An 18,691-nucleotide genomic window follows, 5' to 3' on the forward strand; every position below is an offset into this window, starting at 1 on the left:
GACTCCATCATGCTATTTGCTTAAATTATGAAATCCAAACCCTCGTCCTAAATTACATGACAGTTCATAATCTGGCCACTCTTGCCTCTCTAATGAAATCTGTATACGTTCCCACATGTGTTCTCTTTACCCGGAACAGCTTCTGGGGCCCTCAGCTATACTTCCAACTCCAAATATCTGTTCATTCTGGAATTCTGCTCCTCCCCTGGTCTCTGCTAACCTTAACTTCCTGGTCTCAAAAGCTCAACCCAGACTCCTCTCGGGAGCCTTCCCTGACAATCCAGACAACACTCAGGCCCATTCTCCGACCTTCCCTAGCTCTCTGGTAGGCATTTGCATCATGGCACTTCCTGGCTCTGATGTTTAGTGCACGTTTTCCTGTGTTGTAGCCCCACTTAGATGGTGATTCTGGGGGGCAAGGGCCAGTTCTTACATTGCTTCTGCATCCTTCACAGGATCAGGCCCAGCGCTAAGCAACGGAAGCTGCTGAATGGACAAGCATCTCGGCAGGATATTTAATTTTGCAGGTTCCTTATGTCTCCTCTCCCATTCCTTTAGCTCATCTTCTGCCCACTTAAACTGCTCCATAAGACTTCCAACAAAGTCCAGCAAAAGACAAAGAAAGTGAAATATGTGCAGGTTCTACTCCCCAGGCTTTCTGAGAGCCACAATCTATCAGTGATATTCCTACAATAACTAATTTTTTTCCTGAGATGCTGAACACCTATTAAATACTGTATGTCTCACGGCATTAACCACACTCTATGCCTGAGGAATCTTCTTAGGAGTAAAAGGTTAATTAGTTTCTCCTGCCATCCAGTGTATAGCTCTCAGCCAAACATTTTCAGGATTGGTAGGGATGCTTTCTTCTTCTCTACACACTGTAGCATGACTTACTGTTGCCACTCTTCCTATATATCTGTGGTAACTGCCTTTAGGTCCTTAATTCCTTTGAGCTGGGAAAACAGCATTTGAATGTCTGGCAACTACTGAGACAAGGGTAAAAGATAACATGTTTCTCCAGGAAAGCATGGATTTAAACCCAGATGCAAGCAATATCAGAATAAGGTATTTGATAAAAATATTTTTAGAATAATTTAACCTGTAAAACATATTTGCACCCATACTGATAATATATCCACATATTTCTACCATCATCAAACTCCTCCTATCATACCAAGAAACTTCTAAGGTAAAAATTTTTGGTAGATGCATGTCCTGGAATAGAATTAAAAAGAGCCAGTAACAGTGACACTCAAATGGGAATGGGAATGTTGAGGTGATTATCATCTGAACTCTTCATTCACTGCCTAACCTTATAGATACCTACCTGCTAGTGCATTATGTTATTTTGGAAGCTTCGTGTGAGAGTACTGTTTTATGTATATCAGCATCCATTTAGATAATATTATACCAATACTGTGACCTCATTCAGTAAGTAATCATTTTCAAACTGCATGCTTCTTTTAAAGGCCTAACTTTCCTCCTTTTACAAACACTTTCGACTCCATGTTAGCACAGACAAGGGAGAATACCTTGCTCAGAGAGACCATCACGCTTAGGCAGGAATCTGGTTATTCTGCCTGTGTGTGACACCTGGCTCTCAACGGAGCTAACATTCATGCGGCATTATTAGCCGATGACTCAGTGGCTCATAACTAGAGACTTAATGTTTCCAGTTAGGAACTATTAAGAGTACAGTCAAATATTATTTATCAACTTTCCCAAGTTAAGCAAAACCTGATGTACTAACATTATCTAATATAAACAGGAGTTATCTGTTAAATAAATAAGCTGGAAATAGAAGTTATCAGCATAGCCGTAATAATTGATTGGCAAATCATTAGTGGTTATTATTCAGTTCTGAGACCTGACTGAGAAGATAAAGCCACAAAACACAGAAGAATGTCAATTCAAAAAAAAAAAGAACACAGTGTTTATGGTAGGATAAAAAAGTACTAGTGACTGGATATTTGATGACTATTCTTTTGTTGCCAAGGCTAAGAATTGCTTTAAGGTATTATGTTCTGCCTTGATCATGCTATGATGTTCATGAGCAAATGAAAATTTACTCAGTTTTCAGTAATATTTAAAATTTGTACACAGCAGAAACCAACCTGAATCAACACTCTTCCTTCAGGTACTAGTTACCAAATCATAAGTATTTTTGAACTAACAATTATCCATTACATGTATCAGAGAACATTACCTTAAGTATTTGCTAAGTATTCTCTGGGACAAACACTCCTTAACACTCAGTTTTTAGTTGTAACAAGCACATGTGTTCACACTTACTTAGGTAACAAAGAGTTGTTAGTAAGAAGATCAGAAGATTGAGCCGATGGTACTGTGGACACAGGGATCACCTGTGTTTGCTGCCCAGCAGTGGCCCTACATGTTTTCCTGAAGAACTGTACTTTTAAGTGGTATGCTTTGATGAGCAGTCTAGGAGGCTCTTTTTGCCAAGATTGTCTACAGATGGCCTAACAGCAGAGAACATGCTGAGAATTTAATGAATGCTTAATTTAAATTTGTGATCCTTACCCTGGTTTTATTTCAGAACTCAAGCATGTAGTTTTAGATGCCCTGCAAAATTCATAGACATAGTACCCTCTATCTGCTCCCCATGCTCCCCCAAACAAAACAACCTAAAGCCCCGTTGTTTAGTGCTTATTGTATCTCTTATATATTGTCACTGAAAAAAACTAGGAATAATTTAGATTAATTTCATTTAATTGAATGCTTACATCTGGTAAGTAGACAAAGTTATTTTAACCCGAAATCCAAAGCTGTAACAAGGAAAACTTATGTCTAGGATTATTGTAAAAAATATACAACTACTTAATATTCAATGCCACAGAGAGTAAACATGTAAAGCCATTAACAAGAAAACAAAGTAAGTACAAGGTCTTTCCTATTGCTATGGAAAACTGCCTGGGATTTCATATGATTTATATGCCTATGATTTATCAAGATGTTAATTCAAAATCCCTATTTTAAAAATAATTGGCAGACATTTATTATATTACTAATGTGCCACAGACTGTGCTATGATTTTATAGGAGATATGATGAATAGGTACAGTCTCTGACATCAAAGGAGCTTACAAATTAGTGAAGAGATACAGACAGAAATTGAGATAAGGAAATAATTCATTTTGGATTGAGAATGCTATGATTAGACTTTAAGCTCTATTGGAGCCCTTAACACAAAAGAAAATCCTCCAAACTCCCAGTTGCTCAGGCCATGTGTTGGATCACCCTTAAAATAGGGTCATGTTATATGGCCACTATCATCTCTTACCTGGATTGCTGCATGGGCCTCTTAACTGGTCTTCTGTGCCTACCTTGTCACCTCTTTCTCATGGTCTTTTTTTCCAATACGGAAGCCAGAATAACCCTATTAAAACTTAAAGGCAGACCATGTTTCTTCTTTACCTAAATCCTCCCAATGGTTTCCTGTTTCTTCAAGAGTAAAACCTAAAGTCCTTTAGGGCCTCACTTACGCTTTGAACCTCATCTCTGGCTACTTTCCTCTTGGTCCTTCTGCTCTGGCCACATTGCCTGGTCAGACATACCCTTTCCTTAGCACTGGAGGTTCTCTCTTTTATCTCCTTGAGTCTTGACTCAAATGTCACCTTCACAATGAGGCCTGCTGTGATGTCCTATAAAATAGTCATGGATTCACACCACTAGTGCCATGTGATGCTGACAGAAACAGGGCTTATTGTGAGAACAACATACAATCAGAGAAGTAGATACAGTACATGCAATCTCCCAAACTCCCATTGTCCTACCGCTGAGGTGAGACACAAATGCTCTGCACACATTGTGCTTACAGTTTCGGCATCCTGCTCTACATATTAACAGGATATTTATGCAAGTTTACAAGAGGAGAAGCTCCCCGGTCACACAAGTGGCCTGTCAGAAAGGGCAGCTTCTAGAGCCACTGGCTGGTGTCAGCCTGCTCGATTGTTGAACTAACTTAGAAGTGATGACCCAGCTTTCCGCTATGCTACCAGAAAGAGGGAAAACGAGACTATAGTTTTGTTCTTCATCACCCAGTGAGCCTGGTTAAAAATTGTAAGTCATCCCTCAGCACTCATGAGTACCACTCCCTTGGTATGTTTTTTTTTTTTTTTCCCCCAGAGCACTCAGCAACTTCTAACGTAATACACTTAAATTATTTTTCTAAATCTATTAGCTACCTTCCCCACTAGCAAGTAAATTCCATAAGGGTAGGGACTTTTATCCATGATATTCACTGCTGCCTTTTAACAGTGCGTGCCCTGAAGTAAGCTCTCAATTAAGATCTGTTGAATGAACGTATGAATGAAAAATGAATGAATGAATGTGGGGAACTTTGTGAGGATGTAACAACCAAAGAATAAATTAGAAAAGAAATGCTAGATTTGATTCAAGTATGCAGAATTGTACCCTTTGAGGAGGAAGGATGAAGGGAAGGGTGGAAATTAACTGGGGAAGAATGAGTTTTGAATAGAGAAAAATCTGAGCCAATGAGTCAGTCAATATTCAAATTTTTGTACCCAGTCTGACAAATTGGAGTACATCTATCAGAGGGTGGTGAGGATGGTGAAAGACTGACAACCATTCATATGATGATGAATTGGATAAATATTTTTAAAAAGGAAAGAAAAGGAAGAAATGAAGAGGTAGGAAGGAAGTGCAGGGAAGGGAAAAGAACATACTAGATGAAAGGTTATCATTGTAGGGAGAGTACATAGTATATTTATTTTGACTATGTAATACATGATTTTATAGTATATTTGGGGTTATCCTGGTTGGGAGAATATATATTTATTTTGAACTAATCATAGTAAATAGCTATAGAAAATCAAATTTCTAGATCAATATAAGAAAAAAAACCTTAATTTTGTTCAGAAAAAAGGGTGTTTTGTGTGGTATTGAACATAAAGTCCCCTGAGTGTTCAACCAAAGCCTGATCATGACCTCTCAGGAGGGTTATAGAATGTACTTGTTTGAAAGAAACCTGTATTAAGGCTAATGTGGATGGTAAGTTTGAAGTGTCTAGATACAAGAAGAGTTTCTCTGGCATTCCCTCCTATTGTTCAGATGTTAAACTATACTGTATATAACACTTGCGGGGTGTGTGTGATATAGTATTTAATGCAAGCAGAGGCTCAACAACTGTTGAAATGTATGAAGCAATGAATGAAAGTATGAATTAATAAAAGGAAACCCTACCTGCATATGTAGTCAACTTATTAATGCTATTAACAGCAGAGAATTGCAGAGTTAAAACATGCTACCTTATGCAGATTTGGGATTCAACAAGGGAAGTCAAATATCAGGAACAAAGATGTATCAGTATTGATCCTCATAACTAGAAGCCTGGTTAAATTTTTAGGAAGAAAAATGGGAATTTCTCTCAATTTAGATGAATTTGTTTTTCAAGCAAGAAACTAGTAAAACCAAATTCTTGGATCACAGCTGCTATATGAAAGCACTATGGTAAATTAGAGACTGTTACATATATTAACTGGATTGAGACAAGGTATGTATGTATGTATGTATGTATTCATGTATGTATATATGTATTTTTGATACAGAATCTTGCTCTGTTGCCCAGACTGGAGTGCAGCGGCGCCATCTTGGCTCACTGCAACCTCTGTTCCTGGGTTCAAATGATTATCCTGCCTCAGCCTCCTAAGTAGCTGGAATTACAGGTGTGTGCCACCATGTGTGGCTAATTTTTGTATTCTTGGTAAAGACGGGGTTTCATCATGTTGGCCAGGCAGGTTTCAAACTCCTAACCTCCTAACCTCAAATGATCCATCTGCTTCGGCCTCTCAAAGTGCTGGGGATTACAGGCATGAGCCACCATGCCCAGCCAAGACCAGTTTTTAATTTAGAACATGAGGTTATATGAGATGGTAAAAAAGTATTAATGAACAGTATAAAAGATGAGAAATTTGAAGATCCTAAGTACTGCTTCTGAGCCTTGAAACATTTAAAAGCTAGTTCTGAATGAGGTTATCTGAATCTGTAGAATTTATACCTGTAAGCCATACTCTTAAGGGATCCTAGATACTGGTTGCTAACTTTTAAAGCTATCAAGCTGAGAATAAAAAATGCCTTTGAGAATCTGGTAAAGCTCTTGAAGTAAGTAAATAAAAAAAAGGGAAGCCCAGCATCACCAACTAATGAAGATGTGCAATTGTAGTTGATCAGTTGCCCAAGAACTGTAAATTCTGTGGAAACCATAGACAAACTGAGGGAAGAGAACATAAAAATGTCAGCAATATGTTATAACTAACTTAGCCCACAGAGCAGTGTGCATACTGGGAGAGCAGAGCCAAACCCCAGGAAATGGAAGTAGGAAACCAAAGTGCCAGGGAAAAGGAGAAGGACTTTATAAATATACTTAAAATTGTCAAATGAGGCTAATGTAACACTTCACACTGGCTAACAGTATTGGAAGTGGTAGCAGGAGCAGTAGTGTAATAGCAGGAGCAAAACACATAGCACTTCCCACATGTGAGACGCTATTCTCAGTATTTCACACCTACTAACTCTTTTAAGGCTCCTAACATGAGCATTAAACACTATGAGACAGTGTTGCATGATGAAATAAACTGGGGAAAACTCTAGATAAACTGTCACATTCCTAGTAGGGAATATATCATACTAGCAGCATTTCTTATATATCTGTTTGATAAAAGAAATCTTTTCATGGTCCTTTGCACAAGGCTATAGATTCCTGGAATACTCCATTGGAGATATTGATCTAAAATATGTAAAAGGGGTTTGAAAAGTAAGAGTGTCCTGTTAATCATCAAATTATTGAATGTCAGAATTCTTAGTTTCTCTTACTCCATATCAAATATTTAATACAATGTTTCAGACAAATGGTCACGCAAGTATTGTTTAGGAGCCTGCATTGTCTAGAAGCCCACTTTCTCAGAAAGATAGGGCATTTCACTGTGGAAAAGTGATATAATTCATTGAAAACACTTTTTTTTTGTATTATGGTAGTGTTTTTCGTTTATAAATCCCATTCACCGACTGCCTGACTGCACTAATAATGCAAAATCTGCTTATAACTCCAAGTTATAAATACGATAAAAAGAAAAATTAGAATAAGAATGGAAAAAAATTAGAGAAAAGTTTAAAATTAATACAATGAAACTGCAGTGGGTCGAATGGTGGCCCTGCAAAAAGATATGCCCTCCCAGAACCTGTGAACCTGTGAACCTGTGAATGTGACTTTATTTGAAACAGAGGTCTTTGCAGATGTAATTCAGTTAAGGATCTCAAAATAAGATCAACCTGTATTTGGGTGGGCCCTAAATCCAGTGACAACTGTCCATAAGAAAAGAGAAGGGGGGATGATACACATAGAAGGTGACATGAAAACCAGCAGAGACTGGAGCAATGCATCTGTAAACCAAGCCACGCCAAGGATTGCCTAAGAGAGGAGCACGGGAGGGATTCTTCCTCAGAGTCTCCAGAAGAATGGAGGCTAACACTTTGATTTTCAACTTCTGGCCTCCAGAAGGGTAAGACAGTAAACCTCTCTTGATATAAGTCACTTGGTTTATGGTAATTTTATAGCAGTTCTAGGAAACTAATGAGATTAAAGCAAATATTTAAATTACCAGAATAAAATTAGATCATATCAAATCCAAGTGCAAAATGACCAAGGAAAAGATGACAAAATCTGAGGACAAAATAAGATCAGAAAATAAAGGCAGATGAATATGGGAATGCTGAATTAAAAGGGCAAGGGAGAAACTAAGTGAAGTGGATGTTTGGGAACCTGACGAAGGAGATAATATACACTGTTCCCATTACACGGTAATATAACTAATAAATAGTAGTTAAGGAATTATTAGGATATTTAAGGAATTGTCAGGAATGAGAATGCTATATTATGTTCTATGTTCTAGTTAAATAAACGTAACACAAATTATCCAAGTTTCTGTTTCTGCCTAAAATAGTGACTAAAAATGAAGCATAAGCACATTGTTGGATGATGAATAGAATAATGGGGACAGTGGATGGCAAGAAAGAGACCACACCCAGGGAGAGAAAGCCTAGGCTCTGTTCTGGCTTCTACTTCTTCCTGCAAGGTCATCTATGTGGTTCCAATGACACGAGTAGCCTTTGTCAGTCTTTGAAGAACTGCTACACTATTTGTTACCACACTGAAAGGAACACGCTGATCTAAATTTTGTTTTCAAGCTTACCCATACTTCCATGCTTTTCCAGTATCAACTTAGCACTCCAATATCTGGTGTGTCTCCCATGAACCTTAGGCTCTGACTTCACTTATTTAGCCTCTTCTGAGGCTATTTCATGCAAGGCACTGTGCAAAAGTACAATTGAGAATGACAAGCAAAGGGTCCTGGCTCCTAGGGTTCCAGGGAACAATGATCAGAAGAAATTAAACCTATACACAAAAGCCTATAATCCTCACATCACTATATTTTATGTGAATTATGAAATGAAGTACTAATCATTCATAAAATTCTACCTTCAATCGGGACCACCCTCCTAGGTGCCAACTGCATACCAAACCATTGAGTATCTGTAGGTACCTGAACACTCTGCAAAACTCAATAGATTACCTTTTCCTCTTAAACCTGTTCTATCTCTTCTGTTTCCTGGTTTGTCAGTGGTTTTATCACTTGCCAGCTGTCCAAAGCAAATACTTATGTACCATACTTGTACTAATTTGATCTCAAATTATTTATCCAGTCAACTCAACCTCTAAAGTATATCCAAATTTGCCACTGTCCTTTTCTACTGTCACTATGCAACTCATGTCCAAAGCGTGCTCATCCCTCTCATGGACACCTGCAATAGCCTCCTAACTCATCTCCCTCCTGTGCATGCCTCCCTCTAGACCACTCCTCAGGAGCAGTCGGTGATCTTTTAAAATAATGTCAATTAGTTCACACCATTTTCTGTCTGTAAAACTTCAACACATTCCTACTGCAAACAGGAATCCACTCACTGTGCTCCCAACACATTGATCCTTTTTTAGTTCCTTAAACATATAGAGTTCCCTGCTGCTGCTTATGAACCTTCACACAAGTGACCTCTTCACTATGCAGGTTCCCTACTGGCCACCACCCAACACCCTGTCAGCTCTCAGAGACCCTTTAAGGTCAGTCTGACTGTTACTTTCAAAAGTATTTCTCTGACCCTACAGGTTAAATGATCCTGCTCCCATTTCCTTTCACTTATGCTTCAGCTTCATAAGGATTATCAAATTTGTGATTATTGAAGGCCTTTGTTTTTGTCTGTTCCTGTCCACCAGATTGCAAATCTTATTCACTGTTATAATTCCAGTAACTAGCACAAGGTCTAGCACATGCTAAGTGTTGAAAATATTTGCAGGATAAAGGGATGAATGACTGAATAAGCAAATTCAATGAAGTCACAGGTAAGGAACAGATGGCTTCAAATATGATCTGTTTAGTATATGCTAGTGTTCTACATGTCCTGAAATCAATGGACCAGGCCCTCCTATCTCTGAAGCAGGCAAAAGAAGAACACTGTCACCACCTCCCAATTCTTCAGATATAGCTGCAGATGGGATCATCTCCACAATTTAAAACTTTCTATTCTGAAATATTTCAGACTTAAAGTAGCAAGAATAGCAAAAGGAATTCCCACACATTTTTCATTCAGACTCCCCAAATGTTAACATTTTATGATGTTTACTTTATCAATCTATGTATTTTTCCTGAGCCACTTGAGAATAAATTGCAGACATAATGCCCCTTATTGCTAAGTACTCAGCACACGTTCCCTAAAAGCAAAGGTATTCTCTTCTCTTGTATAACCACAGTACAATTATCAAAAGCAGAGAATTGCATTGATGTGGTACTATTTCTTAATTGAGAGAATTTATTTGAAATTTGCTAACTGCATCACATCCTTTATAGGAACAGATATACACACATATTTTATAACATATACAAAATATATGATACTATGTACATATGTATACATACACATGTGTATATGTATGTGTGTGTATATATATACATATATATATATCTATGTGCACATATGTATCTTTTCAATTCCTGTTCTAGAATTCAATCCAAGACTATATGTTATATGTAGTTGTCATATGTCTTGGTCTTCTTTAATCTGAAACAGTTTCTCAGACTTCGTCTTTAACGATCTTGACATTTTTAGAGTATAAACCAATTATTTTGCAGAGTGTCTTTCAATTTGGGATTGTCTGATGTTTTATCATGATTAGATTCCACTTATGCATTTTTGGGACACAAATACCATCAAAGTGTTGGTGTGTCCTACTTGGAGCATTATATTAGGAGGTACATGATATCTCTTTGTCCCATTAATAGTGACGTTAACTTTGTGGCAATTACTATTATCCTTTTGTAATTAAAAAGTTCTTATGGAAGATACTTTGATATTATATAAATATAGTGATGGCCATTTTAAAAAATTACCGAGCTCTACTCTGTGGCCCAACTAGTTCTCTACAAATAAAAACTTGGCAAAATATTTAGGTCTGCTTATGGGTCACAAAATAGCTAATTATACAACTTTTCCTAGTATGCCAATCTGTTAATATTACCTTACGCACTTCTCTCATACACACAAAGAAAAAAACCTAAGATGCTATTTTTAAAAGAACATTATAAAATCTCTAATCTCATTCCTCATTCATCAGATGAGAAAGCTAAGGCCCAGATAGGCTTAGTGACTCGCCTAAGGTCAGACAGCTACTCTGGCAGACCTGAAAATAATTAAGTGTTCATTGTAGAGCAAGAAAGGCAAAAGTCAATTTAATGCCCTTCAAATACACAAGCCCTATAGGCATTCCTAAAGCAATCTAAGGCAGGTTTGAGATGATCATTTTGGAAAATAATGGGATTTTTACAAAGATCCATAGAACATCTTTCATGGAGCCACTGAAGTTTCCAGGGGAAGCACAAGAGCTCACTGCTATGCCTGAGTTCTCTCTTTGTTCTTTTTCTCTCTTCTCTTCTTTCTTAGAATGACTCTTAAGTCATTCCAAAGGCAAAGATAAAATCCTATCACTCTGGGAGACAGGCTGAGAGACAGCCTATGATGGGCTCCTAACTTTAAAATGTTATGCTCCTTGCCCAATACTTTGGACACTTGCTTAATTCTAATCAATATCTTTTTACATGTTATTTTGCATTTGCATAAGATGGCCCTGTCATAATCTTATCACATTGTACATATTTGAAAAAATAGTTGGTAAACATCCTAAGAACATTCTAACCTAGACTAGCCCAAAAGCAATCGGCCTGTGCAGTGCTCTGAGACTTTCTTTTTCAAGGTGACTATATTGTTTAAAAATAATAAGAATAATGAACAGTAGGTTTCAGGAGTTGAACTTCCATTCTCAATCTCTACTCAGAACACAGAATGGTTCCAAGCTTTACCTTGCCTGCTCTGTATCCTCCAAGGCCTTTCAGAAGTAATGGAGATGCCATTTCTGTCCAACCCAGTATCCCAAGGTAATAATGCTTGGCAAATGTTATTTTTAGATGACAGCAGCATATCTAAAGCTATGAACCAAAGGTAAGCAATATGAAGACATCCGGCACAATCTTCCTATACAGAACATGCAGCATTTCCTCCTTACCACTTCCTGGGATGTACAACATGCATAGAAACAGAAGCAGTCTTTCTTTAAGGGAACCTTTATCAAGACTTGGTATAAAATAAGCAAGTTATATTTAAAAAATCATAAAGGCAAAGATGTGAATTGCTATAAGTCATAATTAGTAAATTTATTCAAGCCTTAGAAATATAGAAAAGTGCTGCGTTAGAATAAGAGTTAGAAGTAGCAGCAGTAGTAGAGAAAGTAGAAGTTGCAGAGTCAGCAATAACTTTAACTATTTAACATGTAAGAGCACTGTGCTAAGTGCTTTATATAGAGCACCTCATTTAGTCCTCAGAACCACCTTACTCTTCCTCTAACTTTATACAAAGTTAGTCTAAAGTAAATAAAACATTGGGAGAGTATCATAAATTTGATCAAAGATTGTAATTCTTCTTTGCAGTAACAAATGACTAATCTTGGAGGGTTAACCACTGTGCAATTATTACTAACCCACTCCCCTTCTCTTCTTTTGAGTCACTTTATGAGGGAGATCTTCCCTGATCACTCCATATTAAAATATAAAATTCCTCCAAGCCAGACTTGCCTGAGTCTCCCCATTAAAATGTAAACTCCATAAAGGTAGGAACTTTGTCTTCTTAATTACTATATCCCAGAACCAGAACAGTGCCTTGTGTGTATTAGGTGTTTAATATATGTCTGTTTAACGAATGAATAACTGATCAACAAAACCAAACTCTACCAAATATAAAATTTTAAATGAATTGTTTGCTTTCCCTTCACAATTACACAAAAAAAAGTTACAGTGGCTTGACTTAAGTTGTCAGAATCTCTTAAAAAGATTGGGTAGAGAAGCTTGAGAAGTCACGAAGAAGGTGTGATTTTATTCTCTTATTTTATATTATTCTCTTATTTTGATATCATTTTTTAAATTTGATTCTTCATGGAACCCATGACTTTATTTGTTGAAAAATTTCTCTGGGGCTAGCATGGATATTCAAAGACATTCTACCGGCTATGCTTTTTTTTTTTTAAAAAAAAGGGCCTGTAATTCTCTTCCTAGTTGCCAAACAAGTTTTAGCATTAAATACTTCATTAAACATGAGATAAAATTTTAGGTTAGGAAACTTTATTCCCTGCTAGACGACATTCTCTGAATATCTCCATGTACTAAACACTGAGGAATTGGCTGGGAGTAAACCACAGAGTGAAATATGAAGGTTAGTGACCTTCCTACCTAATATGGGACATCTGTTCTCCCTGTTTGCCCACTTCTCCCTCCTAGGCTCTCTAGAGCTAAGTGAACAACTCAAACAGGATTTTTCATCTAACTGACCTCCTTGGCAACTTTTATTATCTCTTGCTGCTGGGAAGGCAAAGAAACAGAGCTTTGAAAATTACATGTTTCATGCTGGGGGAAATGTCATAGCTTCAATAGAGTTTTAAGAAATTTGTAGAAAAACTTTTTTATGGAAAACTTCCATTTTTGAATGAGCAAAAATTATTTGAGAATCTAAAATAGTCAAGTAATCTTGGGCTAAAAAGTAACAAGATAAAATGTAATAGGTGTTTAAAGTTTTAACATGAAGTTCGCTCTGCTTTCACTGTACGAGCTTAGGCATACATCATTCATTGATCACTGTGAGGAGAACATCTATTAAGTTACTTAAATAAAAAACATGTCAGTTGATGTGACAAATTGTTTGTTTACTTAAATTGAAATGTATAAAACTTCACCGACATTGTTGAAACCCAGAGCATTACCTGTTTCCTTTTTAGTTTCTGCTTTTAGGCAAAAATATAAAGTTATATTAAACTGATGCAAATTCTGTTTTCAAATACCTCTAGATATCCCAGTTTTGCTTAGGTTAAAGATTCTAAGAGTAATGAAACTGCATTCATTTCTCCCCTAAAACAGTTTTTTTTAAAGTGATATCAAAATAAGAGAATAAAATCACACCTTCTTCATGACATTTTTCATTACAATTTTTTTGTTACACACTGTATCTATCTCCAGGAAGATTATGTAACATTAAACAATGAGAAAAAAAGTTTTTGACTTAGATTCACAGTTCAACTGTAACATGTTTTCGTTTGCATGCTAATCTTTTGTGATTAGCTGTGGCACATATAGTTTTAGAAATACCAGCACCCCAAAACACACGTTAGTAATGTCAAAATTCTGAAAGCAGTTATTAAAATAGAACATAAGCAGATTTGAGATACTAGGCTAATTGACGAGCTGTGTACCAGTCCTGCTTAAATACTATTACTCAAACAGAATTATGACCACAAGCATTACATGTCAGTTAAAAAGAGTTTAGTTAATATAAAAGTTAATGAAAAGTATATAATGTAAATATTAACAAATCTTTTACATTTCTGATGGAATTTTGAACATAAACATAATTTTTAATTTGCCATAAAGATCTATAATTAGATATATTCATAAGCCTGTTGGTCCATCTGATTCTACTTAGCTCCAGAAAAAAGTCCTTGCTCATGCATTAGCACATTCATCAGTTATATTTTAAAATTTGGAATGAAGATGTTTAATGTTATTGCGCCTCTAATTTTTAAGTGACAGCAAATTGTATTCTCAATACTCACAGCTGTTGCCTGCTCTATGACCCCTCTGTCCAGCTGAATGTTCTGGCTCCTTGTATGGAAACTGTAGAGTTGTATCTAAGGTTCTGAATCCTTCCTTGAGAGAATGATGCTTGTAGTATTCCACAAGTTCCTTTGGAAAAAAGAATTAAACATATTTTTGATAAGGATACTTTTGTTTTCAAACAGGTCAACACCTGAACACATAAATACAAGGATGACCAATTTATTGTTAAATTTTCCATATGTATATGGAAGATTAAGTAAATTATAATCTCTCCCTGCTGTCTGGATGTACATGACACCTACCTAATAGTTGCCCTTGTTACTCAGGTCATTAATAATATGAGTTATCCCCTATTGTTATTCACGGATAGAGAACATCCTGTTAGTCTTCAGTCAGATGTAGCAAATGAAAAGAAACCTTGCTAAACCTCAATTTCAGAGTAGTAATTATTGTTCTTATTTATGAAATACTTGCCTTTCTAAACCAAAATAAAAGGAACAGCTGCTTGCTGAATATATAGCAATTTCTAGTTTCCTGCACTTATTTTCTTTCAAAATGGCAGAAAAACAAACTTGTACTTCTTCATGGTAAACAGAAGTTGATAAAGCACGAATAGTACTTGACATCGTTTTTAGTTTATGATGAAGTGTAGTACCTATCATAGCTCCGCATATCTGCTACTCAGAGGTCAGTGTAGTTCATTCCAGTTTTCTCTTATAAATAATTTGCCTTAAACACATCCAAGTCTAATGTAATAACCACATGCCATCTTTCAGACTACGGTTTCAGGAAACTTCTTTTGACAGGTTGGTTTCATAGATTCTTCACAAATCTGAATCCTTCTACTGTAAACTGATACTGAATAATAATTTATAATAAAAATACATTATCATTGAATGAGTACTGTAGACACAAAATTTCTTATAAATATCTGAAATAAAAATAAAATCAAAATCACTTTCAGCTTAATTACCCAATGCTTCTACTGGAGCACCTTTTAAAAAATGAAAAACAGAAAAAAACCTCATTTCTTCTAAAAATACCACTGCCATCAACTTAATATCTCTGTTCAATGGTTATGTTCAAAGTTCCCCAAACAAATCAATGAGTCCAAAAATCACTCGAAAGAAGAAAAAGAGAATCATCAATGATTTATTTATGATTTAGGACAAAACTTGGGTATGTCGTGGAATGCACTGTACCAGGTGTTTCAGGTGTGACAGAGATTATAAAGATAAGGTTCCTGCCCTGGAGGAGTTCTCATCCTGGAAGGAAAAGTTCAAAGGCATGAAAGAGAACTTCGTTTTGTGTATCCAATGGGAAGGATGATGAAACGTTTTGTAATACAAGTAGCTTGGCTTAAACTTAAGAACTAGTAAAACTGCAATAGCCAGGAACAGGGGAAAGATCATTTCAGATAGAGCAGGCAGGCTGGAAACAGACATAAAGGTGATAAAACAAAGATCACCTTTCACAAACTAAAAGCTGCATAGTTTGGCTAAAGCATTGGATAAAGCAAATGGAGGTTTTTCAATTTCACTTATAAAATGGGGCCAATAATATGATAACAAGGAATATATAAAATACTTAATACATGTGAAAAATTGTAGCAGCTATCCCATTATCTCATGTGCCAAGACCTTTACATAGCTTCTTATAACCTTCACTCAAGAACATTATGAAATGGGCCTTATTCCCATTGATGCTCAAATCTCAGTGAGGTGAGTAAACTTATGCAAGGTCACATAGCTAGTGTCTTTCTCCAAAGTTTGTGCTCTTAACTATATCATACTATTAGCAAATACTGCCTAGCAAATATAAATACAAAAACAGGGGCCATGCATGGTGGCTCATGCCTGTAATCCCCACATTTTGAGAGGATGAGGCAGGTTAATCACTTGAGGTCAGGAGTTCAAGACTAGCTTGGCCAACATGGCAAAACTCTGTCTCTACTAAAAATACAAAAATGTTAGCCAGGTGTGGTGGCAGCCACCTGTAATCCCAGCTACTTGGGAGGCTGAGATAGGAGTATTGCTTGAACCCAGGAAGGAAAGGTTGCAGTGAGCTGAGGTCGCGCCATTGTACTCCAGCCTGAGCAATAAGAATGAAACTGTCTCAAAAAAAAAAAAAAATACACACACACACACACACACACACAGGGAGGCAAGCAAAAGTGAAGTCATTTTTGCTATGTGCTCATGATGTCCAAGGAACTTTGTTTTCTTAGACTTAAGATGTTAGGATCTTCCAATTATTGTATCTATAACTTGAAAAATACGTATTTCTTCCTTTCTTCCTCAGGCCCAGATAATGTGGGTCCCTGGTGAAGCAAGTAATTTGGAATCAGACTAACCTTTAAAAATGAAGAGAAAAAGAAACTAAATACCATGTAGAAGTTCGTATCTCCAAAATGGTTTCAATGGTCAGAACATATATTTTTATTTTGGTGAATTTTAACATGTTTTGCACAGGCAAGGTATAGAATTCAATTCTACTTAGTGACCAATATTGCTTTTTTTTTTTTTTTTAAATACAAAGCAAAATTTTGTGAGGTATCTGGAATAAAATATATATATATATATATATATAATCTATCTATCTATCTATCTATCTATCTATCTATCTATCTATCTATCTATCTGTATGTATATATAGTGTCACTGATACAAATGATACCAAAGAGTTTTCTCCTAGTCTTATTACTTAAATTGAGTAAAATATGTTATCTTCTTTAGCAAATTCGAAAACAAACTTGAAGGGAATTAAAAGCCATAGCTTTGAACTTCAACATAATTTTGTTACAGGTAACATGAATTTTATGATTTTTGCTAGGAATTACTATGAATTACAATTTATATGAATTTGACTAGAAACCATAGAATTATCATACTGGAAAAGGATTTGGTGATTAATACTCGCCCACCCCTAAATTTTATGGAAGAAAAAATGACTTTCCCAAAGCCTAGGGTCATACAGTTTAGTAAGCTGCAAAATACTCTTTATCACTTCACTAAGCATGGAAGATATTTTAGTTCCATTTTTACAGTCTTATGAAGGTAAATCTTCCTACATGTTTCTAACTGGGTAGAATTAAATAGTGTCACCATGGATCTTTTCCAATTTGCCTTTATGCTTTCTGTATTTTAGTCTAATCCACCCCTGCTTTAACAGTCATTGACCTTCAGGTACAACAAGTAAGTAAGAAGACTCTAAACAAAAGAAATCACTAAGCTTTTCTTATCTCACACTGACACAGCAGTGTCAACAATTCAAGTCTCTGAAAAATAATGAGTGAGAGCCAGTCATTCCAATTACCAAGGAAACAGGCAATGGAGATGGTTTATAAACAGCATTTGGACATGGGCTGTCTGGCATACATAAAAATTAGAACAAAATTAATGCCTTGTAATCTGGATACAGAAATTCATTTAGGATTTGAATTTAATGACTAAGAAAAACCAAGATTTTGATTAACCAAGCTATTGAAACTCAAGGGAAAAAGGTTAGGTCATAACCACCTAAGGCCAATCTTCTTATTGAGAAACCAGTTAATTTAAAAGCAGCTCTGGAGTTGGCTTATATTTTACATGCTTTCCAGATTTAAATTTAATTCCAGACCCTATTGTGTTTCACAGATAGAAGAGTATACTAATACAAATAATAAGAAGATACTGAAATATTCTTAAGAAATAACAACTCAAATCCACAGATCACTCCTTATAATAGAGAAGTGTGTTATTTGATTCCAACATGATAAAAAGTAACTCCCTGAAGTTCGCACGATCTTGATTTTGAGGAGCCTTTACACTAATTAATCATCTTCTACCTCCTTCCAGAAGTTCAGGTTACTAGAACATGAGCCATTCCTTCTGATCAAGTATCCATGTGGCATTTTCCAGCCTAGGTTCAAAGGACTGCTCTATTGTGAGGTTCTTGGTATAGACATATTTACTACTTCTTAAGCTTCTTTTTAGAATGGCTGAGTCTTTTTGAGTTCTCCAGAAAGTAATTTCACTAGTAAGGACTCAATACAAATTTGCCTCACAAATGAAACAAAAAGAAAGAGTAGCTTCAGACTGGTTCAGCTACCTCTTCAGCAATTTTTACAGTTATTTGCTAAACCTGACAAAAGCACTTTTCTGAGATTGAGATTTTTTTTTCAGCTCCTTGTTTTTCTTTTCACAATTACATCCTTTGCTAATGTTTGTTAGTTTCATTTTGGTTTGCTAAAATTCTTAGTCCCTTCCCTTTAACACACTGTGATGCATGCTTCCTTATAAAACATCCCCAGATATGGAGGAAAGAAATATATATGCACGTGTCTAATAGAGGCACTGTTGAGATTTTATACATAACATATAAGGGAAGCCTATTTTAGTCCTGTGACAAGTACTTTTAATTCCTTTTCCAAAGAACATCATTGTATAAACTTTTAAGGATCTCTTGCACAAA

General features: G+C 36.1%; 1 protein-coding gene across 2 annotated transcripts in view; it reads right to left on the reverse strand.

The window, feature by feature from the left end:
- VAV3 (vav guanine nucleotide exchange factor 3) overlaps nucleotides 1-18,691 on the reverse strand; it is a 389,657-nt gene that overhangs the window by 8,378 nt on the left and 362,588 nt on the right. For both annotated transcript variants that reach the window (XM_012466320.3, XM_021667516.2), the window contains exon 25: nucleotides 14,236-14,365. In XM_012466320.3, coding sequence (XP_012321743.1) covers nucleotides 14,236-14,365 — 130 coding nt within the window. The remainder of the gene's footprint in view (nucleotides 1-14,235; nucleotides 14,366-18,691) is intronic.

Source organism: Aotus nancymaae, unplaced genomic scaffold (assembly GCF_030222135.1).
Source record: "Aotus nancymaae isolate 86718 unplaced genomic scaffold, 86718_ANA_hifiasm-v0.15.2.pri h1tg000117l, whole genome shotgun sequence".
NCBI lineage: Eukaryota > Metazoa > Chordata > Mammalia > Primates > Aotidae > Aotus > Aotus nancymaae.